The sequence below is a fragment of the Carassius carassius genome, chromosome 27 (genome assembly GCF_963082965.1).
Source record: "Carassius carassius chromosome 27, fCarCar2.1, whole genome shotgun sequence".
NCBI lineage: Eukaryota > Metazoa > Chordata > Actinopteri > Cypriniformes > Cyprinidae > Carassius > Carassius carassius.
Window position 1 is genome coordinate 8,728,377 of NC_081781.1, and position 25,507 is coordinate 8,753,883.

At 37.0% G+C, this 25,507-nt stretch overlaps 1 protein-coding gene across 7 annotated transcripts; it reads right to left on the minus strand.

The window, feature by feature from the left end:
• Positions 1 to 252: 252 nt before the first annotated feature.
• LOC132106623 (CYFIP-related Rac1 interactor A) lies at positions 253 to 24,732 on the minus strand. 7 transcript variants are annotated; one of them, XM_059512489.1, is made up of 13 exons: positions 9,025 to 9,159; positions 7,450 to 7,503; positions 4,645 to 4,725; positions 4,109 to 4,188; positions 2,914 to 3,035; positions 2,685 to 2,790; positions 2,439 to 2,575; positions 2,243 to 2,320; positions 2,032 to 2,148; positions 1,756 to 1,835; positions 1,170 to 1,296; positions 997 to 1,067; positions 253 to 901 (listed from the first exon to the last, which is right to left on the minus strand). In XM_059512489.1, the coding sequence occupies exons 4-13, from the start codon at positions 4,179 to 4,181 to the stop codon at positions 838 to 840; spliced, it is 975 nt and encodes a 324-aa protein (XP_059368472.1). In that variant the 5' UTR covers positions 4,182 to 4,188; positions 4,645 to 4,725; positions 7,450 to 7,503; positions 9,025 to 9,159; the 3' UTR covers positions 253 to 837. The 7 variants fall into 7 exon arrangements, with proteins under 7 accessions (XP_059368472.1, XP_059368475.1, XP_059368470.1 ...); XM_059512492.1 differs by lacking the exons at positions 4,109 to 4,188; positions 9,025 to 9,159 and adding an exon at positions 24,630 to 24,732; XM_059512487.1 differs by lacking the exon at positions 4,645 to 4,725.
• Positions 24,733 to 25,507: the final 775 nt, after the last annotated feature.

A 25,507-nucleotide genomic window follows, 5' to 3' on the forward strand; every position in this document is an offset into this window, starting at 1 on the left:
TTTAGAATTCTCTGATAAATAGAATATTCAGAACTGCATTCTTTTGAAAATATTTTGAGTCTTTACTGATCAGTTGATAAATTTAGTGCATCAAAAGTTCTAATTCCTTAAAAAAAAGAAAAAAAAATTAACTTTAATGGACATTAAAAGTGTAAAACCCCACACATTTCTAACCTTACCTGAAAAATTACTGCAAGACTTTAAATTAGTGACAAAAACCTTGGAGAAGATTAATCACAAATATAAATCAAATTTATAATCAAAATGTCAATTTTATTTCAGATGAGTATCGAATGTGTTAGAAACAAAGAGGCGCAAAGACACAAAGAACACACGTCACATAAAAAAAAATAAAAATAAACCTAAAATAAAAGCTGATATCGCCACCATGAGCCGAACCACAGATTTGGGGAAAAAATGGTTACATTATGGTAATTTTATAAACAGTCTTTTCTCATCATTACAAAATACAAAAGCACAACCATCCCATGCTTTACTCATTCAATATTGACTACACTTTAGCCAATAGGATTTCATTGTAACTCACAACCAATGCATAAGCCCCTTTTGGTTACCATGATAATGGTTATTCATTTGAAAGCAAAACTGCATTTTTTTTTCATGAATTTTCATAAGGCTGCTTGGTTTTTATTAATTTGTGCTTCTGTCGACAGTATAGGCAATATGTTTAGAATAAAGGTTTGCTTTTTTTCCTTTGCAGTAACTTGAAGGGAATGATTATGTAAATACACCCAAGTATTAACATCAAGTCCTTAAATAAATGTAAACATATACATCTTCTGAGGTCAGAACATTGACCCGCTTCACTTAAAACCATTACTGTAGCATTGTTCTGATATTTTTTGGAGTGGACTCATCATTCAGGTGTTTTGTGGTGAACCTTTGGAGGAAAAAAAAAAGATTATATGATTTATGAAACTCATTACACAAGCTGTTGCATCTTTTTTTTTTTTTAAGAACAGAAATAAAACTTACTTGAGGGCATTAAGGAGACCTTCAACATTATCTGCAGGCTGATCTTTTAAGACTTTAATGCATCCTTTCATCTAGAGAAAGTGTGTATATTACATTATGGGGGAAAAAAGCAATTTTAAACTTGTTCAAAAAAGTTTTGGTTGATTGAGAAAATATGAGAAATGTAGCCTTACATCGATTTTTGAGGATTTGTTGAAGGCACCGTTTGGATGCACATGATCGTAGAGGATAATAACCCCCACCATCACCCTCATACAAAACAGAAGTGTGTCCTCACTGTTGAATCGACTTGTGTACTCTCTGTACAGAGGTAAAAGATTGAGCATAATGACATGACACAATGATACACTTCAATACAAACACTTCACAGTCATCAATGAATAGTCAATAAAAAAAGCATACTTGACTGTTAAACAATTAGTGTACAAATGTTGCCAGAAAGTCAAAACCATTCTGAAATTTCGGTTAGTTTAGCTCTCATGAGGAAGTCCCATGTCCCATAGGAAACCATTATTATGCAAAGACTCACACCAGTGGTTTCCTTCAGCGGACAGACTGATGTTATCAACAAGTTATTTTTGTACACAAGAATGCCCAAATTGCAATGTCTAGCCATTAAAATATTTGAGCATTTGAAAAATCAAACCCCAACATTTCAGAATAGATTTCCCATGATTGTATAAAAAAAGGCATCTGCTAATGCATACATGAAGTGATATATTGATTAAAGCAGTGATAGGAAACGGCCCAAGTACTTACGGTGTCTCTAGCATGACCTTGCATACACTTGCCATAGTGCTCAGGCAGTCTGTGGTGTTCTCAAGAGGTAATGTCTTATTCTACAGAGAAAGAGTTAAAGGAATAAATCACTCGAAAATGAAAATGCATGTAGCCTATTGATTATCATACACTGCCATTCAAAAAGTTTGGGACTTCTGATCATCAACAAAAAAAATAATTCAGCAAATTTTTGACCATTAGTACTTCTGATGGGAATTAAAGAGCTAAAATTACGACTGTGGAAACCTGCAGTACCTCGGTCACAAAGTTTGTCGTTGCTGTACTCAGGGTCTTCAGCATAGGTGTGGCTTCGGCATAGAACAGAGACATTCTATTTGCCATTTCATTATTGACCTCATTTTCAACATCAAGCTTGAGAGAGAAACACACACACACACGTATATAAATATTGACAAGAACACCGCAGTGTGTACAATATTCTTTTATCTCAGGTTCCTGCACTTACATTCATGTTGTTTAATCTGTTTCGACTGATTGTTCTTCTGTAGTAGCTGAAGTCATTCTGGATAGCTGGAATCCTCATCTAAACAAATGTAAAAAAAAAAAAATTAAACAGAGGCAATCAATACATTCCTCTTATTTTTTTTAATTCCACTAAAATGAAAATTGGTGCGTGACAAAAGCATTAAAGCAGCTGGAACCTTCAGCTCATCAAATCGGAGTGTGAAATGCAGGATTTCAGCAAACTGTTTAGCGAGGGCCTGCTCCCTCTCCAGGTGCTGAGTGGGAGTGTACGGCGGACACGTCAGAGACTCCAAAAGACTCTGCAGTGCTTCCTCTACAAGGAAGAGAGGAAGAAAGCATATCAGATGCATAGCTTACATTACATTTCTTTCTGATTAAAGAGAAAATATGTGGATATTGGTAATTCTATTTGAATAGTGTACCAAGTTTCAATGAAAAAGCATAGAACTTCTTTAGGCGGATGACAAGGGGACACACAGAGTTCCACGCCCTCTCCTGAAGGAGCATGTCATTAGGATTCTGTATTGCCTAAAATGTCAAACAAGTCACATGATTTATTAATCTGGCATGAGAAATATACTCCACAAAATGCCATTATATACACAACTGATTGACCCACAAAGCCAAAGCGGAACTATTAATCAGACGTACATCTCGTATTTCCTGGCCCGCCCCCTTGTAGGCTTGTAGGCCGGAGAGGATGCTCTCTGACTCCTGGAGAACAGCATTCACCTGGTTCCACACTTCTCTCTCACAGTCTGTCGGTTGTGCATCTGACACAAATAAACTACATTACACACAGCCAAGCACTAGTTATTCACAGCATTAGATATAATATCAAACCAAGTCTCAATTGTAAACCAGAGAACAGAGCTCAGACCTTCACTTCCATTTTTCCAAATTACAGCCATTTTTCTGAACACAATTTTTCATAGTGAAGTAAAGTCCATGAATTAAGTTATTATTCATTTAGTGATTCTCGTTCACCACCCAATCAGAAAGTGGCCAAACATGCAACTTCGATCAGCACACCATCAGCTTTTGAGTTTAAATCCACATTAACTTCTTCTGTAATTTTTCTTCAAAATAAATGCCACTTGATTTGATATTTTGTTATCTAATGTAATGTAATGACATTCATACATTAAATTGCGCTTAAGCACCCAAATATTTTTAGGAGAAATGTATAAATCAAAACAATTTTTGATATTTTCATATGAATTTTTTTTTCTTCTTTCTTTAAAAAGAGGTTCCACGACATTTCAACATTTCATAGAGATGCTCATTTCAAAAGTAAAGTTGAATGCAATCAAAAAAGAAGCAAATAATCCGGAAATGTTGAAAATTTTGGGTAAAGATCTCTTTAAAGTTTCTACACCGAAAACAAAATCCAAAGTTTACAGAATAAGTATACAGAGGTGAAGAAAGAGCTGAGATTTCAGAATGAGACAAACAGATTAGAAAAATATCACAGAACAAGCAGAAGCAGCAAAGAGTAAGGAGATCATTTTCAGAGAAAGTATCATGCTACAGTACATAGACATACATAGCCATATTGGATATGTGGTAAGTCACAAATCCCACATTTGCCAACAACAAATTAGATTTTTTTTTTTTTTTTGATTTTCAAGAAAATATTTCAAATTACTTTGTATTTGCAATCCACTACTTGTGGATCAAACTCATTTGCACAAATCATTTGCATATGCAAAAGCATTGTGAAACTCTGTTTTGCTGTTGCGTTGTGACGGGTAGATTTGCAAGGACAATTCTGACAATGGTACTTGCAAAATGTTAGTAGCCAGAAAAAGTGACAGACACCAGGCCAGGCAAAAGCTTTGCTCACTTTCAAAGTCAAGGAAAAAGTTTGGCCCCTGATCAAGCTCTGTGCAAGTGAGCACTTTTAACAGATTCCCCATGTGGTTTCTGAAACAGAAAAGCAGGAAGAGAAAGAGAGGAAAAAGGTAGAAAGACAAAGAGAAAAGAGAAAGGTGTTGAACGTCAAAGACAATAAAAATCACAGGATGTCACACTGAGCGTTAAAAAGTGATTCTGCAAAGTCTCATGCTCCTACACAGAATTCCCTCAGCTTTTCATGGTGAACACTGAAATCATTCCAAACTGAATCTGAACTGTTTTTGCTTTTCCCTTTTACTTTAAATCAGAACTATTTTCCTAGTTATTTCCCAGGACACACTTCAGACAAAGCGTCAGCTCTGGACAGCAGGAAGCATAAACTTTCACCACAAGGAAGCAACGAGGGAAAACTGTCATATAAGAGCTTTGAGACTGTCAGTCCAGCTCCTCCTGCCACTGCTGGGGAATAAACAGCTGCTTACAGAGTCTCGCCAACCCCAGACTCCACCTCTTCTCAAAACTTACTTTCAAAGTCCAGGAAAAAATGTGGATAGTTCTCTATTTCCCTTGTAAGGACTTTTAGAAGATTACCCATTCCAGCGAAACCTAATCAAGATATAATGATACAAAAAAACACAATTGCATGAAATAAAACTAAGAAAACCAAAATCACCAATAAACAGTGACTTCATTATGATTATAGCAAAAATAATGAGAGCTGCAATTAGAAATGTAATGTACTCCTTGTTAAACACTGATGTTCAAGAGAATCTAAGCAATCTAAATAGGCACATAACTAGCAGATAAAAAGAAAATGCTAGTAGTCTGAACTACTCTGAAAACAGGTAAACACATAGCCAATAAGAGATACTGGTTTTCTTCTTTGTAGGTCAGTTTTACTGGGCCCTTCTCATATGTATTCACAGCCAGAGGATACATTTAAAATAGCTGAAATGCTCTGATGTGTTAATATGATACTTCAAATATGCTTTTAACAGCTGTTTTAAAACACTTTAATGAGTAAAGTTACTGATATGTTTATTTTTACCAACTGGCTATGCCAAATAATCATTAAAGTTACGACTGCCCATTATCATAGTACTGTATCAGAAACAGATTGAATTGTTGGATTAGAGTGCATTTAAATGCACATTCTTAAACAGATTAAACCTATTATTATTTTTAATATGCCGACAATGCCTTTCTGGTGTAAATTCATAAACAGCTTAAACAAACTGATCAACAGCTAGATTTTTGTCCAATCCCCCCCGATTTTGTCTAGCATGTAAACATGTGTGTAATATATGAGAAGAAGTCTAATCACAGCAAATGTTTTGGGCAGGAGGAAATATATTGCAAGCTCCCACTCTTTCTTGACCCAAGAAATGGAATAAAAAAATATATATATTCTCATCTCATGCAACTGGGTTACTGATTTGCATGTAAACTGGTAAAACAGGCTGTTCATAAACACATTTTTGGTAGTTAGTGTATATAAATGTGTGCATGTAAATGTGCCCACTACTGTTGGCTAATTGATGCAACCTCGTGTGGCAGATAGGCTAAAGAGGAGTGATTATTTTATTTTGTTAAAAAATAATCATGTGCATCCATTTATAATTAATAATAAACTGCATATTCTACACAATAATTTTCAAATTTTCAGATTTCATGGTGACTTTAAAATGCATGCAGTGCATGTGACTCTTCACTGCTCCAGCAGAGGGAGCAAGTGCACACTATAATAATAGCATTATCATCATTTGGCATTAGCCTTTAACAGCAGATGTACAGAAGTGGTAACAATTTAGGCACATTCATGACATTCAGCTAGAATATATTCGCTTAACTGGTGGTTGAGTGTGTAGTACATTTAATAAGTCATCAAAAAAAGTCCGTTTTATTCCTCCAGATGCTCTTATGTGCAAGAGGATGTGAAGACAATACCGTTTCTGCTGTATGTGGTTAACCGCCACACATGAGTGCAGGCGATTCAAACGAGTTTCCTGTCAAACATAAAGTGTTCCAACCATCGGAACAACTGCACTTGCAAAAGCATGAGAAACTGTCACTCTGGTGGCTGTGAAACAAAGCGGGCACAGAACATTCAGCCCATTTCTAAGCTGTGTCTGTGTGAGCTGTGTCTGTGTCTCTATTCATTATACAGAGTGAATCATCACAGCACGACAAGCACAAATCCAGCACACTGCCCACATACTACATATAAAAAACCCATTACAAATGCATCTCAAAACACGTGCACACACAGGCCTTGACCTGTATTGGTAATGGGGTGACTTTATGGTTAAAAATGCTGGAGAGGCCGTGGCAGTGTGTTGAAAACCTTGCTTCTTGACAAACCCTTCACAAGTGCTCTTACATGCTTTAGAGAGCTAGTATTAAAAAAAAGGTGTAGTGTGATAAGGGGCGCGAGTGGATGTTTTAAACCTGAGTAACCAAGAGAGTTAGTGAGGGAGTGTCACACAAAACAACTTCCTGTTTAAAGAAACCAGAGTAAGACCAAACAGACTAATTTTAATAATGATATTAGTACTAGCTGCATGTTTTACGGTGGAGCCCACTGATATCCATTGTATGGACAACATTTTTCAAAAAGTTATGTTCTGCAAAACAGAGGAATTAATATAAGTCTGGAATAAAAGCTGACCAAATGTTTATTTTTGGTTGAACTATGCCTTTAAGTTCAGCCCTTAACTGGACGAACTGTACATACATTACCATTAAGACCCCCATGGCTACTGGAATTGGATAAAATCAAAAGCTTCTGTGCTTCGCAATTAAACCATGTACGCTGCAATTAGAGGCCATGCGAGCCAAACAATAATCCACTTTATCCCTGGCTGAAAAGAGCTCTGTTAGCCTCAGCCTGCTGAGCAGCTCATAAACAGAGCAGTAAATGAACTTTTGCATCTCGGCTGGGCTAAAACAGAGATTGTTCTTGCTCAGGTCTTGCATACAGCCGCAATTTTTACAACTTCACAAATTACTGGTTTATTCACTTCCTAATGGGGGATAAACAGTGACCGTGTTTGTGTTTATCAAATCCTCATGTTACGAGAGGCACCGGCCTACACTACAACACTTCCTGCTTTGTGGAGGCTGAACACCACAGCTCTCATTCAGAGTTTACAGCAGTTGTGTTTATTGTAATAACGTCTGGCTGTTTCTAAACTCATTTGCTTACACAAGAAGGAAATGCTACATACTGTGGCAAGAGGAGCAGAGTTATTGAACCTATGCTGACACTGCAAACAAGCCTAATTGAAATGAGTGATGTATCTTTAAATCGACAGGATGCCTCAGTGTTACCTTTTCTGGAGGAGAACGTATGCTTCCTTTTAGATCATCCACTTGTCCTTGATTCTGAAAAATAGAAAACAGAGCAGCAAATCAGTCAAGAAAAATAAATGTAAACAGTAATTCAAAATGCAAACTGTTTGTTTCACTGCAAATGAGCTGCGCCAAAGATTATTCTCATTATAAAGGTGTTTATACTGGTATTGCTGCACCACTTCTTTTGCAACGTTATGTAGCACAGCAGGAATAAATACTACAGTTATGCTCTCAAAACTACTCTACAGTTATACAGCCAAATGAAACATACTGTAAATACATACAGGGCATAACACATGCATATATTATCTCCATATTGTGAAGTGGTTAATGTTTTTTTTTTATTATTCTGATAACATTAAACACTTAAATATATATATAAAATTTCATACGGTCTAATGTGAACAGAATAACACAAAACAAAAACATCTATTTTCTGTATGCCTGAAATAAATACATACATATATACATATATATATATATATTTGTTTTATGATTATTTTTGTTTTTAAATGTGCACTTTACAAGTATAATTATAAAAGTAGATCATAAAATAAGAAAAAATTTACCTTTTTTACATAAGATTATATTAATATATATTATATCTTACTTAAAATATTTATCCCAGTCATTTTTTAATACAAATACATATGACGACAACAACTGGCTATACTTAACTACCTTTTTAAGTAACCAATTTTGTGAATAATTGGTTTAAAAAAAAAAAACTTAGAAAACAAACAAACTGAAAAACAACCTAATAACAATATAACGAGCAAGACTGTATCAGTTTTTGTTGTGGAAACATGTCAGTCACTTCAACAAAAACTGCAATGTGAGCTATTTAGGTTTTGAATAATATTTTGTTTGTCTTTGTTACTATTTTACCCCATATATACACAGTAATTAATAATGATTATACACATAAACAATGACATAGTAATCATTCTATTTAATGCATTTCATCATGGATGCCTCACTATCAGATTTAAAATGCACTTCACAGCTGTTTCATGTTAACTGGGGTATTAAATATCTAGAGACATTCCAGCTAAATGCAACTAATGGCAACCCAAAAACACTCTAGAGGGCAGAAAGCAGCAGAGACACTTTCTCTAAAGAGGCTCACATGCACATGACAGCAACACATAGCTACGGTTTTCTACAGCACTTTTCTACATAGTATAGCCTTCGTCGGTTAATTAAAATAAGTCTTTTAACACATCATAGAAAAGTGCTTACGTCTTCAACCATATGGAAAAGGAAAAACATTCAAACAACAAACATTAGGCATTCATGCAAAGAATGATCATGACGAAAGCAAAAAACTTGTCACACAAGTTGTGAAACACCCTTAAACTGCCAAATTAACAATCCATTTGTCAAGGAAAAAGGAAGCTGTCTTCATGATAAAAGTCTTCCACAAAGCAGCTCTCTGCTGAGCTGTGCTGACAAAAGATGAGCTGATATCAACATGTGTTGACCTTTTTTTTTTTTCCAGAGAGGCTTGAAATGAGCTTTACCCCTTTTTCAGCACACAGTGATACTCACGGTCACCCTCTCACCAGACGCTGTTTCCTTCTAGATTTCCTTCTGAAGATTAAGATCAGCGATCCCAATTAATACATCGGCCTCTTCTGCCCTCACGCAGCGCAACAGTGTTAATAAAGACAGACCTTCTCACAGAGAGAGAGAGAGAGAGAGAGAGAGAGAGAAAAAAACTGCCTCCCTCTGGCTCGAATCCCATCTGTCAGTGTGCATAGTGCTCAAACCCCCCTTCCCCCCCTCAAACCTGAGGAAAGGGCATGAACAGACCCCACAGGGACTCTGCCATGGAGTCACAAGCCCTTATATGGGCATACGGCTGCTCGACGCATGAGCCGGATGAGTGGTCTTCCCTTCCCTCTTCCGTCTCTGCACCTTTCCCTCACTAAAGAAGTCATCACTGTATGCCTGTCTGCTCCACGCTATGCAAAACCAGTGGAATTTCTGAATGAAAAACAGCATGCTAGATCAATTCTTCAGCGCTTTCGAATCAGCTGAAGTATCTTGGTAGGATCTTCTTTAGCGTGTGATGACCTGGGCCAAAATAGCATGAGGATATTTTATCTGCGGTATTTCCCTCTCAGCAGGTCCAGGTATTGGAATCAGGAAAAGAGAATTCCCAGAGAATAAACATGTTTTTCAGAAATCGCAGTGGAATTTTCCAGTGACCCCAATAACACAAGCTGCTCTATGCTGAATAGCAGTTATCATTCGAGATTAAACTGAAAGGATGAAGCAGGCAGAGTGTCAGATTATCTGTGTTTAAATGGAATATTTCCGCTCAGTTATTGAAATATAAGAATCTCTGCAACACGCAAAAATCCAAAGATTGTGGTAACTGAAGTAAGAAACCGAGACAAACATTTTTCAAAAAGCTGGGCTGCATAATACATCCATGCATGCATGCATGCATCTGCCAGGATGACAACAATCTCCATGACAACTCGGGGGTTATTGCACAGTGAAGCACATTTGAGTAACAGCTTTCCTCTGAGGCAACGGCAGTATGGATGATGAACACGATGTCCTGACCTAGAATCAAGGAGGGAGCGAAGTCTGCAGAGAAGTCACGTCATTTTTTGGCTGAACCTAGCATGAAAGGTTTTAAGATGATCAAAACTAGATCACATTTTTGGATAGGTAAATCATAAAATTACATCACATGCTTGGCATCAGTTTTTAGAAGGCAAAAGTTTCCTCATGTACACAGGCAAAGGAGTTTAAAGACTAGGCAATACGAAATCAAAGCTGCAGCTTTGGTTTTCCATCTATGTCTATTATCTTTAAGGATTTCTATGTAGTACAATAATCTCATTCAGCAGATATAGGCTATACAGATATCTAAAATCTTCAGGAAAGTAGGTCAAAAATAGTGATGACTCATTCAACACCAGACAATAATATCAAGCAGCAAACTATGTTTAACCCAGTGTTACAGTTTCAAAGCTTCAAAATATGAACAAATGGCTATAAATGATGCTAAATAACACTGGTTCATCTTTTCAAATGCAGTACAGACATTAGAGATGTATAAGGAAAGCACACAGTTTCAAAATACCTTTAAAATACGCCAGTTCAGTTCTAATCATATTTTGTCTTAAACTCCAAATTACTCAAGTAGTCTGAGGAGGAGCTGAGTCCATTTAGTAAAAGCATTAGACTTTGACCAGCTGCTAACCTCCAGGACAAAACTGTCTGACTGCGAGAGGCAGATGGGCTCTTCAAACGACCCAGGCCAAATGACCGACAGCATGAAATATTCAAGCAAACAACTCCCGGTTCCCATTCTCACTTGGGTGGCACACATAGCAGTCAAACTATAAGTATACAAGTGTGATTAGTTTAATGGTGTCACAGCAATCATACCAGTGCAAGAACATAACAGGAGGACTATTGACAAATTGTGGCTGCTTCCACTTCACTTCAGTTTAGCAGCACAGTCAGAAGCAATTGTGGTGAAACAGATGGTGATCCTTCCCAAAAACAATGTCAACATCATGAAATTGTAGCACCTCCAGGCAGTGACAGGCCTTTTAGATGATGACATCACCATTGGTCTTAAAAGATCTGTTTGTAATCAAGAGGCAAGTTTAATTTACTTCTATATATTTGGGGATATGGTTCACTTGATTTTAGATAAATGGAAAAATGCAAAGCTGCTCAGAATTATCATCATGCACTACTATATTAAAGCAGGAAAATGTGTCTTTTGGGTATCAATTTCAGATATCTATTCTGCAAATCATTAGAGCCATGGAAAAGTATTTTAACCCAGACATAAAGGCAACACATCAGCCATTCAAGAAGCTCTTAAAAGCCACTCCCCACAGTTCATCCAGAAGTTAAGATGCATGAAGGGTCACGAAGTGTAAAACTTCAACACCACCATGGAAAACAAATGGAGATGGGAAAATGCAATGTCTTCAGTTAGGGGGCTGCATGATTAATCAAATGTGATTGTCATGCACATCTTTTCAGTAAAGCCAGTTCTGCAATCAGTAAATCTCCATTACCTGCTTTCAGATGGAGCAGCATTTACTACACAGAGACATAAAAAAAAAATTATAATAATTTGCAGACGATATAATCATACAATTATGAAATCGAAGAAATCATTCAAGATAATGACAGCTGTTTGTGTAGTTTCTCAGTAAACTACGGTTCTGTGCAGTAAATGCTGCTCCATCTGAAAATATGTGAAAATACCACATTTAATATGTTTTTACTCTAAACTCACTTCATAACATCCACCGAGTGTTTGAAATAAATCCTTCTGTGAGATGATGTGGCTTCTTGCACAGAATAAGGCATGCAATATTTCATAGTATTCCAAGCAGTGATAAAGGCTAGTTGATTAGCATTGTTTTATACATGAATTAACGTTTAAAAATGTTAATTAAAACAGACACCTTTATTTGTGCTGTGATATTTTTGTCATGCTCACCCCTAATTACCACTATAATGCTAATCTTTTCAACAAACCAAAATGCTGATGCAAGGTTTAGTGGTTTGGTGTTACATGTATACACACCAACATTCGTTAGATAGACCATAAATCACACTTTACATTTGGACCATTTTTTTGTGGAAATTAAAACAAGTTGCTCTTCTTTGTTCTATTTTAAACAGATACCAAACAGCAACACGATGCTGATTTATGACAGAGTTGGTGCATTAAGACATCAAACTGATCCAGAGCCAAAATAATGTGTTACTTACTGTAAGCAATGTGTCAGTTTCACACACACACACACACACACACACACACACACACACACACACACACACGTGTAATGAGAAAAAGAGTGAGAAAGAGCTTTTACTCTGTGATAAACTCCACAGAGAAAAGAAGAAATGTGACCTCACTGTACAATGTGTGGGAGTTCATGAGCTTTGATGCTGAATGCAGTCTTTGACAAACATCGGAGCAGTGCAGAAAACACAGTGATAGAACACCACACAGAAAGTCTAGCCCAACCAATAACAGCCTAGTAAAAACAGCCATTTCCTGTCTGTCTCCACGACAAGTCCGTTTGCTGCAAGTAACTCATTACTAGTGGTTTCATTATCCATTCACTCATCCATTCTGCTGTTGCTGAGATAGCATTGATAATGGAGGAAAAAAAAATCACAGTGCTTACAGGCTTACCAATAGGGCATCTAAACATAGCCAAAGAAAAATATCAGATACTGTAACAGTTACACAGTGAATCAGCAAAATACCCATCTCAATTTATTACTTGCTTGCACAATTTCTGAAATAAAACGCATTATGCTTACAAGTAAATAATTCCTTAAATTAAAAGTAGGGCTGTACACTTAACATTGAAAAATAACTCCTTGTTAAAAGTTATTAAAACTTTAATCAAGGAATATTTCACAATTTTTCTTCCATATTTTAACAAATGTTGTACAGCATTTGTGTGATAAAAAAAATAAAAGTAATCAGGAATTTGATTAGATTTTAAAGGGTGCATTAAAATTGTTAATATTTTATGCCTTTTTTTTTTACCAATTCCGCCATTTTGATAATAAAGTTGTAAACTTACAGTGCCCCAATGTAATGTAGAAATTCTAAAGAAATTACTAAATTGTTCAAGTTTTGACTTGCTTTTTGATTATTACAATTTAATTAAACCATTAACCCCCCAAAAAATAAAATGTAAAAGAATTTTGGGGGGAAAAAAAAGAAGATTTTTTTAGGGCTTTCTGTTACTCGTTCTCATGGATGCTGTGTCTTCAACTTTGCCAGCCATGTCTATTTTAGATAATTACACTACACCCTCATATTTTTTGTCAGAACACCTACACGTCTTCGTCTCCTAAATTAAACAGCATATAATTTCACATACTGTAACCCAAACTGTATCACATTTTAAATGCTGCTTTTCAACAAATCCTCTCCATAACTGTAGTAGAATTTGTGTTTGTAGATACAGCTTGATTCTAAAGCTTTCTAACTACACCGGGTGGTCTAAAGCACAATAAAATATTCAGTGCCAGAAAGTGCAGAAAGGTCAGCGAGCAGCACTCAAACCTGCTTCTTTAATGAACACACAGCATCAGATATTTTGCATCAACAGACTAAAGGGCCTAAAGTCATAATAAAAGGCTTTGATTTCTTCAACCAAGAGACTTGTAAAGAGCATAAAAGGTTAAAAGGCACAAGGGCTGCTCCACCCTATATAACATAACAGAGACACCACAGGGCGAGACCTCATGGTTTCATCCATTTTTAAAGACCTCTCTGTTTTGATTGTGGAGGACAGCAAACCTAAAATTGGGTTAAGAGAACTGTGCCTCCCTCGAGCTGCAGGAAATGTGACTGAAGCTTGAAGGAAGCTGGTTGATTTTTGCCCCTACATTTGTGGGCGGGCAATGTGGCAAGAGGCAGGGCGACATAAACACTGCCACAATAGCTGCACTGCTTCCTCTGCCGTAACACTGTGCTCAATAGGGTCATGAGGGGTGGAGCAACACTTCCAAAACAACGCATCCCATTCAAACATCACAGATGAACCTCTGGTCCTACTCCTAACAGTATGAATGTTTATAGTGTCTGAAGAAATTTAGATCATTCAGATAATGACTTCTCTTCACTTAAGTTGGAAAAACTTCATCTAGCCAACGTTCTTGGCATTTTGGATTTTTCGGCATAGGAAAGAGAGTGTGAAAAACACAAAAAAGCCTCAGTGAGTAAACCGATGGGGGTTTGGTATTCAGAGACCGTCTCCGTAGCTGGTCATAAAGTGTGTAGGCCTCAGAGGCGTACAATTCTTCTTACAGCCGGCTTATGGTCTGAATAGCACTTCTGTTCAATGATCTCAGCATCTCAAAGGCTCTGAAATACAAAGATCCATGTAGCAGAGTACATGGGGAGAGAGGGTTTTCACTGCCCTTCGAGCGTAAATTACAAATTGTAGTCTTACAAATAGGAATGCATAATAAAAAAAATAAAAATAAAAAAAGAATTGCAAATTTAGTACGATTATCAAATTGCAGAGGATATGATTTAGTTAAAGAAATATAAGAATATCGTGTTTCAGAGTTAAGTGTGGCACTATGTTCTTTTACACTCAAGCAGCTCATGATGCTGTGTTTTCAGCCTTAGAGCTTCTTAGTTCACAGTAAAATGCCACACAAAATCTACTCTGTTTGGATTTTGATAATTTGGGTATAATTAATGAAAAGCACTTACACACCAGCTGTTGTCAACAAAAATAAAACGGTTTAACGTTTGAAAATGAACATTAAGACTTGTTTATACCATTTTTCTTAAACATTTGATTTTTTTTACTTTACAGTAAAATATAACAATAGTAATATTTTAACTTAGTAATAAGAACAAACATTTTTAAAAACAGCTGTTATTTTTTTATAGTTATATTGTTGTAATCATAAACTTCACAGAACAAAGCCTTAAATCCCATTTAAATCAAAATTTTAATCAGGAAAAAAGCAGTTTGATTTTAATCCCAAATCGTGCAGCCCATATTGCAAAGAAAGGCTGTAGGTTTGTGACACACTCACAAACCTTTTGAGCACTTTATGGGCAATATGTGATTGTCATGACTCTATGGTGTGTACAATAAGAAAACACTAAATTATTCACTCTAGTGCACTAGCATTTGTTGCAAAAAATAAAAAGGGTTAAACCTGTTTTGTATCTATTTTGGATTCCTGTGACTCTATCAGAAAAAAAAAATATCTGGGTCATTGAGTCTTCTTGAACAAATTCATTGTTTCTTGGTGTTACAGGAAAAAAAAAGCATTTGGTATTTGGCTAAACGTCCTGTCCAGATAAATGGATAGCAACAAACAAACAGTGAATCAGGTCCAGTCCAGCAAGGACCAGCTTACATAAATTTCAATAAGTGATTAGGGCTGCATGATAAATCGAAATTAAATCGAAATTGATTAGACAGAAGCAAATGATTGTGGGGATTTTGTAAGTCAGTAAATCAGAATAGAAATTAAACTAATTGCAAGCATAGATAAATATAATAGACCGAAGATACAAATGAAAAGAACAGTGCTTTACATTTTTATCGGACAATATATCGGGGTATTGGGGGGGAAATCACAAAGGCATTGTCTACTGGCCCAACCCTAAGGTTGCATGCCTTATTCTGAGTAAGAAGCCACATCATCTCACAGGATTGATTTCAAACACTCGGCTGACATTATGAACAGAGTCTGGAGTAAAACATGCTATTAAATGTGATATTTTCATGTGCTTTCAGTATTTAAAACACTGAGCCATAGTTCACTGAGAAACTACGCAAAAGTAGTTGCGTAGCTTGTCAGAGAATTGCTGCTATGTGTAGTAAATGCTGCTCCATCTGAAAGCAGGTGATGGAGAACACAGAACTGGCTTTACTAACAAGATGTGCATGACAATCGCATTCGATTAATCATGCAGCCCTACAAGCGAGTCCAAATTCAAGACAGAAAAACCTAGGGAGAGAAAGAACTTCACTCGCAGTACTTTCACAGACTGTTACCATAGACAAAAACACCATAAATCTAAATTCTAGAAGCTCCTAAATTGAATGAAAAAGTAGCATCACTGAGAAAAGCCAGACAACTCAGACGGCCAAGGTTACAGTCAAGTTCAAATGGCAGCTAAGGAGTCAGGTCTGGCAACAGTCCAACTTCACAGTATGCAGCGCGACACAGAGTTATCACTACACGATCGCCTGCAGCTAGCAAAACCACACTTGTGTTCTCAGACACGACAGTACGGCAACAAGCTTTCAAAAACATCATACTTAATATATTAAGTAAAAATATTACCAGTGGTTTCTGCAATCATTGCATTTCAAATAAGCTACTTCCCCTGAGATTAACCTCAGCACAGACAACTCTCAGACATAGGGAGGAAATAAAAGTGTAAAACTAGCAGGACGTTTGTCGAAAGAGAACAACAGAAAACATCACACACAATTGCACAATATAGTACATTTAAAGACGTCAAAGTTCAGACCCAGGCAACCAATTTACTTTTACTTCTTGTCAATATCAATGCCTCATGCATACCGAATAATAACCATTAGGGGTGTTACAATCAGTGGTCACCCGAGATATCGGCCGATATTTTTCAAATATTGGCATCGGCTGATAAGTTTTTCTGTTTGGCCGATGCATTCAACGCAGACTTTTATTTTGACGGTGCGGAGAACGTCCACACCTGCACACATAGTGTACACATTCTCCCTGTTCACTGTCGTCATTAACAGTTCTGTCTAATACGGACAGAAATCTGTCTAATAATTAGATAGAACTGTTAAACAAAAGAATTACATTTAAAAAAAAAATAATTATTATAACGATTGCATTTATATTATTAGTAATAGAAAGGCAAACATTATAATACTTTCTCGTTTTCTGTCAGCATTTAGCAAATATGCATTTATATCATTTAAACAAATCTTTGAATGACTAATGAACATTTAATTTCAAATATTATGCAAACTTAGTCAAATCCAGCTGTGAGATCTTGTGAGTGTGCATTTGTATCCTGCATGATAACGTGCTCTCTGCGTGACGGGCGATCTGTATGAATTAAATGTGGATAGGAGGAGAGTTCAGCTTCACTGGAGAGGCACGATCAACTTATTTTAAACTCATGATTTCAAATTATGCTGCGCTTCATGCTTTTGCCCAATGTCATATAGATGTCATTTTCACAATGTGCTGTATGTAAAATAAGTGTTACCTTGGCTTTATTTGAAAAAAATATGATTCCCAAAACCCAAAGCACACAAACTTCCCAGATTACTGAGCGCCCTGTTGGTTACAGTGTTTACTTCCTTTTTAATATTTTATTAAAAATACTTATTAATTTGAGGAAAAAATAATTTGTCATTTAAAGTATAAGTACGTTTATTTTACACATTTATTTTTTAATCAATTTTCAATTGACAAAAATTTTCTTAAATATTAATTAAAATAATTATATAACAATAATCCTGCTTTCAAGATATCGGCATCGGCTGTCAAAAAACCAACATCAGTCAACCACTATTAACGATACACAGATTCGTAATGAACCGTTTGGTAAGAGGCTTTTGGTTTGGTACGCATTAGAAACCGAAAGATTCGTTGGACTAATCCGATTACATTTGGAAAATAAAAGAGCTTACAGTGTGTGAAATATAATGTTCTCATTGTCACAGTGCTCAACAAGGCAGCCCAAAAGACGTAACAGGCAACGTGATGTTTTGCCTCTCCCATTCCCAAAAAAAAAACACACTACTCCAGTAGGATTGTGACAGTGAGGCAGTTTGTCAGAGCTTTCCCTATTTCCCTCGCTTTTGTTAGCTTTTAAATAGCTTAATGCCCGTGTCCCGTTTTACTTTCATTTTACTTTACTTTGAATTTGATTCAATTCAGCGTCAACAGATTGAATTGACAACAAAACCGTGACACCACTGTATCGTATTGAACCGAACCGTGACACCCCTAATAACCATGCAAATACATTTTTTGAATTAGATAAATCTCTCAGCTGCAATTTGCTGATGAACACACATAAATATTTGAGGGGTTATAAAGCTCAGTTAGTAAGCATATTATGAGTCTAAGACGTCATCTGTTTCAAGCCAACAAATCCACACTTGAACAAACAGATCCACTTGTACAAAAACAATAAGTCAGATTATACCAAATTATATATCAGGTGGTCTCATGCAAAAATGCAAAAAGACTATATCTCTTATAACTCAACCACACAGTCATTCAGCCAACTTTTAAATACAAACTAAATAAATCCAATGGAGAACATTAATTCAAATAAATGATCACAATATAAAAGATAGATTTTTTTTTAATGATTATTAGGGGTGTAACGATACACCAATGGCACGGTTCGGTTCGGTTCAAGAGGGTCTGGCTGCAGACTTGCACTTGCACTCTCAGACTTGCATTCTCAGACTTGCACTTCCGCTAGTGACATCACTTGCAGTCTTTATTTTTTATTTTGTTTAATTTTTTTTCATTACTTTTTGTTTGAATCTCTCAAAATTTTATAACAGTAGCCAGGTGGTGAAGACAAGAAAAAAGAAAATAAATTACAATGTCACTTGCAATCGGTACTTGCACTCTCCGCTACCTGTGACGTCACTTGCAATCAACACAAATCTTGTGTGTTGCCAATGGAGACAAGACGCTGTGGTGGTGATTGAACGATTAAATCCTGCAAGAAAAAGACAAGACCGGCAAATCTGTGGCCAAAACGCCAGAATATGAACGCTTGCGCAAAGTCTCTCACTAAGCGTAGAAAAACATAAACACTTAACATTGCTTAATGTATTAAGATGCTATTAAAATATCAAATTAAATATACAGTTCATTATTTTAATGAATATGTATATAGTATTTTCCTCACATACCGCAAAATGTGGCATAATGGACTAAGATGATAAAGGCCAAACTCAGTATGCTTCTCTAGGCAAGCAGGTGAGCAGAATAAACGTTCAAATTACTGCAGGTTTGAAAGAACACCCATCACCTGCCCTGAACACCTCTCCACACAACCGTTCACACCAATAACAACTCCTGCAACCAACCCTGAACGCCTCCCCACACAACCGTTCACACCATTCACAGCTCCTGCAACCCATCCTGAACACCTCTCCAATCAAGCACTCTCACCATTCACACCTCCTGCATCCCCCCTCTCCCCCACACCTGCAATACAGATCAGCGAGGATGCGGTGCGCCAGGTCTTCCGGAAGCAGAAAAGGAAAAAAGCACCAGGCCCAGATTGCGTTACACCAGCCTGTCTGAAATCCTGTGCTGACCAGCTGGCCCCCATCTTCACACAGATCTTCAACAGATCGCTGGAGCTGTGCGAAGTCCCTTCATGCTTCAAACGCTCCACCATCATCCCCATCCCAAAGAAACCCAAAATTACAGGACTAAATGACTACAGGCCTGTGGCTTTAACATCCGTAGTCATGAAGTCATTTGAAAAACTGGTGCTGGCCCACCTGAAGGACATCACTGGACCCTTGCTGGATCCTCTTCAGTTTGCCTACAGAGCAAACAGGTCTGTGGACGATGCAGTAAACATTGGACTGCATTATGTTCTGCAACACCTAGACAGACCGGGAACCTATGTGAGGATCCTGTTTGTGGACTTCAGCTCGGCTTTTAACACGATCATGCCAAACCTCCTCCTGCCCAAACTAACTCAGCTCTCCGTGCCCACCTCCGTCTGTCAGTGGATCAACAGCTTCCTGACAGACAGGCAGCAGCTAGTGAGGCTGGGAAAATACACATCCAGCACCCGTACAATCAGCACCGGAGCTCCCCAGGGCTGCGTTCTCTCCCCACTGCTCTTCTCCCTGTACACTAATGACTGCACATCTATGGACCCCTCTGTCAAGCTCCTGAAGTTTGCAGATGACACCACACTCATCGGCCTCATTCAGGACGGTGACGAGTCTGCTTACAGACAGGAGGTTAAAGAGCTGGCTGTCTGGTGCACTCTCAACAACCTGGAGCTTAACACGCTCAAAACAGTGGAGATGATTGTGGACTTCAGGAGAAACCCCCCTGCACTCCGCCCACTCACCATCATGAAAAGCACTGTGACTGCAGTGGAGTCATTCAGGTTCCTGACACAGAACGACCAGACACAGGAACAGTTTCTTCCCTCAGGCAATCCATCTTATGAACAGAAGATAATAACTGTGGGACACACTACACTATTTATATTTATATACACTACACTTTTTATCCAACACACATACTTAGCGTACACGTAAATCTTTTGCACATAATATACATGTACATACATGGAACACACTATACTACTTATATTTATATTTATATACACATACACTTATTTATCCAAACACACATACTAAGCGTACAGTTAAAATTTTTCCACATAATATACATGTACATACATAAATGCTCATTTTAATATACCTGCCATACATTGTCAATTTGTATATTGTCATTCCTTACCCACCTATTTGTATTTTTTTGTATTTTTTATTCCTTATTGTGTTTTTTGTTCTGTCGCTGTTATGTTGCACTGCGGAGCTCTGTCACGAAAACAAATTCCTCGTATGTGTGAACATACCTGGCAATAAAGCTCATTCTGATTCTGATTCTGATTCATAGTGCATTGTATATACATTAGTATGATAGTAGAATTAGTAGTAGTATTATCTTTTAATAATAATAAATATGATCCATTACTATTTTTTTTACGGAAACCCTCAATGACCAAAAATATCTTAAGCATCACCACCAGTCTTAAGTTCAGTTAAAATGACAAATATGCATTCATTAGGCCTAAAAGTTAATTTTTACATAAAGGCATTGTGCTAGAAATATTACTATTATTTAGTAAAATGTATGTGATACTGCTACTACTGTTGAGATTTTTTTATAAAACTTTATTTTTTTAAGAAATAAATCACAATATTTCTTCCATGTTTTAATTTTAATAGCAAATCCCCTTTATTTACCAAAAATAAAATGTGTTTAAATTTCATAAATTAAAAGACAAATTAAATTTGGGTGAAACTTGTTTACTTTTTTTCATAATTATATAACTTGTAGAAAAACTTTAAACAATTGTAAATAAGTATAAAGAATGGCATTGGTTTTATTTTTAGTGCTAAAAAGTTATTTTTTTTAATTAGCATTTTTTTGTGTTTTGCTTTGGTACCGAAATTGGTACAGAGAACCGTGGATTTTCACTGGTATCGGTACCGAATACTGAAATTTTGGTACCGTGACAACACTATTCCAAACAGTTCAGAGATTGGTGCCTTTTTTGCTGGAGGATCATCACTGCTGGATGCCACATCTAACTGCTTCTCTGAGACCAATTTTCACGTCATAGTTCAGACACGGGCCGGGCCTACCGCCTGTTTTATACTTCTCCTTACTTTTATATTTTAGACATCCATTAATAAGTGATGAAACAAAATTGCCGTGCTGGTGGAAACAACGCGAGACTGCACTACTGCGACTGTGAAGAGCGACTCGACGGTGTTTAGTGTCCCGCAGCAGAAGCGCAGCTGAACAGTTCTGCTGTCAAATACACGCAATAGGCTCAAGCTTGCCGCAAAGCACCGGCAAAAGTAATTACCATTAATGTGACTGGTAAATAGTAGGGAGATATTTGAATTATTTACAGCGCCTGTGTCGCAAGGATGAAGTTGCCTGTCTCGCGATTTCCTCATTAGATGCGCCGAGAAGATCTTCACCAATTATGATTATAATGAGAGTTTTTGTTTTAGATTTGTTTTATTTCGTTAAGTAGTCATTTACAGCTTTCTATAGATATATTTATTATGTCTGTGAGGCATGTTTTCACTGAGTGTCGGTCCATTTTTGTATGATATGAATGATATCCGTCATTCTCAACAACGGAAAATGGCTGCATCTAGTGCCATGAAAACACCTATTGCCTATGTAATTGTTTGAGCACAGTCAGAGTTAGCTGGTAGCTTCATTTTGTAGGCAGTGGGAAAAGTTTCCTGTTTTTGAGGCTTCTTACGTGTGCCGCTAATATTAATGTTGGGGTGATGTCTCCGGAGATGCACTTGCATATTAGACGTGTTTCCTGTCGTACAAGTAAGTTTTGAGAAGCAGTTACGACAGATTGTGTGTGCTTTGTCTACGACACAAATTCCATTCCTGTACTCCACTGGAAAACCAAAATATTACCACACAGGAGACTTAAATGTGTCCATGGGATCTGCAATCTCATGGCGGAGCAGCCATCCTGCGAATGCAGTAACCGAGTGTGACGCTCACTCCCAAGTCATGTGACATGACATGCACTTGGAAAACAGTAACTTTGGAATATAATATTTAGAACAGCGTTTGTAAAAACCTCTTTAGTCGTTACCAATACAATTTAATCAAATGTATGGAAATAAAATTTATTAAATTAACAGATTAGTTAGTAAGAGATAAATCACATTAACCTCAACAATGGGCAGCAGGAGGCGTGAGAGTGCCGCGGTACGCCACGAGAGTTCCGCGATTCGTATCGTGGGTGGTGTATCGCAATCTTTCGGTTCGGTTTGTGATATCGTTACACCCCTAATGATTATATTTAAAGGTTATTTAATTATTAGTGGTTTTAAAGATTTAAGTGAAGTTTTTCAGTGAGTAGTAAATGTAATTAACTGTAAAAATAGACAAAATGAGCTATTAGGAAATTATCAACCAATACATTAAATTACAAAATCTCATAACCAATACGATACAGTGCATCCCAAATTTTTTCATGTTGTAATCATAACATTATACTGCTGAATAATGTAATCAGCTTTGAAAGCTTGACAAATCATGAGTAGACTGATCCAATTAAACGTAGAAAACCCTGGACAGCTAAAACAACTAAAAGTGCATCCTGTTTTGCTGCTACACATGCACTATATTGAACAGACAAATTAACTCTGTGGATTAACAAGCGATTTTACACATGCCGTGTTGCCAGCTGGATGAGGCAGCGGAGGTCTTTAGGACGACACACAATGTATTTACACACTGCCAAAATGCTGCACATTCACTACAACCATTTGCGCTCCCTTTCGCGATCTTTCGCATGCTCTGCCACCATACTTGGCATGACATTAGATGCCTATCAAAGCCTTAAAAAGCAAATGACTCAGACCAATCAATTAGCTACTCAGCACGGATGGGCTTGAAAACGAATGCAGCACATGTGCAGTGAAATGCATGCTAAATTAGGCCTGAAATATTGTTCTGTTCAGATGCAGAGCACACTGATCAATCTAAGGACAAAAAGGCTTAGGCCAAAAGTTTATAATAGGAGAAAAACTTAGAGGAATTTCATGCAAGGGTAATATTCCTGTAAGAGGAAGTACTTGCTCACAAAAACTATTCCATTAGCAATCTCCAGGTGCCTCTGTGCTTTTCTAACCACAATGAAAATTGTCAGGATAGAAGACTGGTCAAACTACCCTGAAATAAGATCCTTGTCATTTCAAAAGATATCATGCAAATAATACCCAGAGGCTCAACCAGCATGCAGAGCACCGCAGCTGTCGCCATCCGTCTGGCAGCAGGCAGCATTTCACAAATGATCTGGGAAAACAATAATAAATCTAGAAACCTTCCGCCTGTCCAGAGAAGCACAAAAACTGAAGCACTGAAGAAACTGGAAGAGAAGGATCTCGACAATTTAGAGAAACGCTTTAAACCATGGGGGTGTCCTCCTAACCGGCACTCCATCCGTCCCTTCCCTGTACAGGGTCTAACAAGTGGGATTTAAGTTTCCCAGTCTCCTGAGCATCAGTAAAGGCACAGCTGTTGTGGCCTAAGGTTGACAATAACAACCTGGAGTATCTCTTTGCCAGTTTAGCACTTTGAAAGTACATTTATCCTGAGAAATGCAATTGTATAGACCTACATCTAGTGGATGACTGGAATGCTAGCATTTAAGACATTTAAATGTAGAAAATGAAAACTATGCAAAAACATCTGTACAAAACAGTCGCCTAAAAAGAAATAATCATCCATTTAGCAGACTCGCATAGTTCAAAGTGACCCAAAGCAACGTTAATTGCTTTCATGTACGGTAATATTATTAGTTACTGATCATTTAAGTCAACTGCACTTGGATTAAACCGTGTTATAAGTCTATATCCTTGACAGAACACACATGAATTAGAGATCATAATTTCCACTTGAAAGCCTTTGAGATGTAAAATCAGATACAAACGTGCTTGTGAATAAACAGAGGAGATAAACCGTTGGCAGTTAACTTTAAACCCCGCTGCTCTCACGAGACTGCCAACGACCCACCAGCGGGTGGGCTTCACTGTAAAATACCAGCAAGCTCATAAACCAAGCAGATTAAAAAGTATACAAACTTGGTATAGATACACAATAAACCTGTGACGTTTATAACGTTCTTTAAATCATTTTCATAATATCCGTTTTCGCAGAAACAGACACCGAATAAATCACTGAGGACTAACGTTACTAACGTTAATGAATTTTTCTTCGATAATTTTTCCCCTATGGTTTAAATTATATATATACACATTAAATTATATTAAATTATACGAAACAAAACAAAGTTTTGCTGAAACAAGGCTTAAGACTTACTCTATAGTGAACTGAAGTGAAGTCACACTTCCTGCGGCTCTGGGAATATCGAGACGTTTGACAGAGAGCCTGGTCTCGAGCGAAACGCACTCTTTTGGCTTGAGCTCTTATTGTGAACAGAGACTACAAGCTTGTGAACGAATTAAAGCTTTCCCCAATATTTTAGATAATCTAGACACCGTTTATATAGTCAGGTTATGCTTACCAATGATTTCCGCAAATAGTTTTTTTCCAGGGATTTCACTTCTGTCAGCCCTACCGACTCTACCCCCGTAGAGCTCCACCTTCACTTTCCTACTTCAGCTGAAGTCAGTCAACGGAGTGTACTGTACTGGATATTACAGTCACAGAGAGCCGCGTGACAACAGCAACAGGCGCTCCGATTCAAAATGGCCAACTCAGAGGCTCGTCTTCATAATAAAAGTCATGTTTCAATAGCGATCATACACATGCAGGATTTTTATACTTTTAAAAAAGACTATATTTTTACCACAACAGAGAATGGTTAATCAGACAAAACATTTTTAATACAATAGTAGAAAATAAATAAATAATGATCGTTTTTGTCTGGCCAGTTAATGAACGAGAGTGTAATTATGTATGCACACATTGCTGTGGAAGACTTTATCTAAAAGTGTTGGCCGATACGAGTTTAAAAGAAAGTTTATATACAAATAACCATGAAGTAATTTTATGCAAATTAAGCCATATGAGTACAGGTTTATCAGTTTCATATATTTTAATATGAGTTAATTATTCTATAATTATTTAACATTTTTGTTCTGCTTTTTTTTTCCTTGGTAGAGGCAGCAATCAGTTTAAAACTCATACACAGGTTATATATGAGAATACAGAGAAAGCAAGATGGTAATAA

Coding starts and splice junctions, on each gene's coding strand:
- LOC132106623 (XM_059512487.1), bottom strand. CDS start 4,181: ATGGGGAATCTGTTAAAAGTGCTCACTTGCACAGAGCTTGATCAGGGG. Junction 3,036..4,108: donor CTTTTTCCTTGACTTTGAAA/GTGAGCAAAGCT, acceptor TATTTGTGTCAG/ATGCACAACCGACAGACTGT. Junction 2,791..2,913: donor CGGGCCAGGAAATACGAGAT/GTACGTCTGATT, acceptor TTGACATTTTAG/GCAATACAGAATCCTAATGA.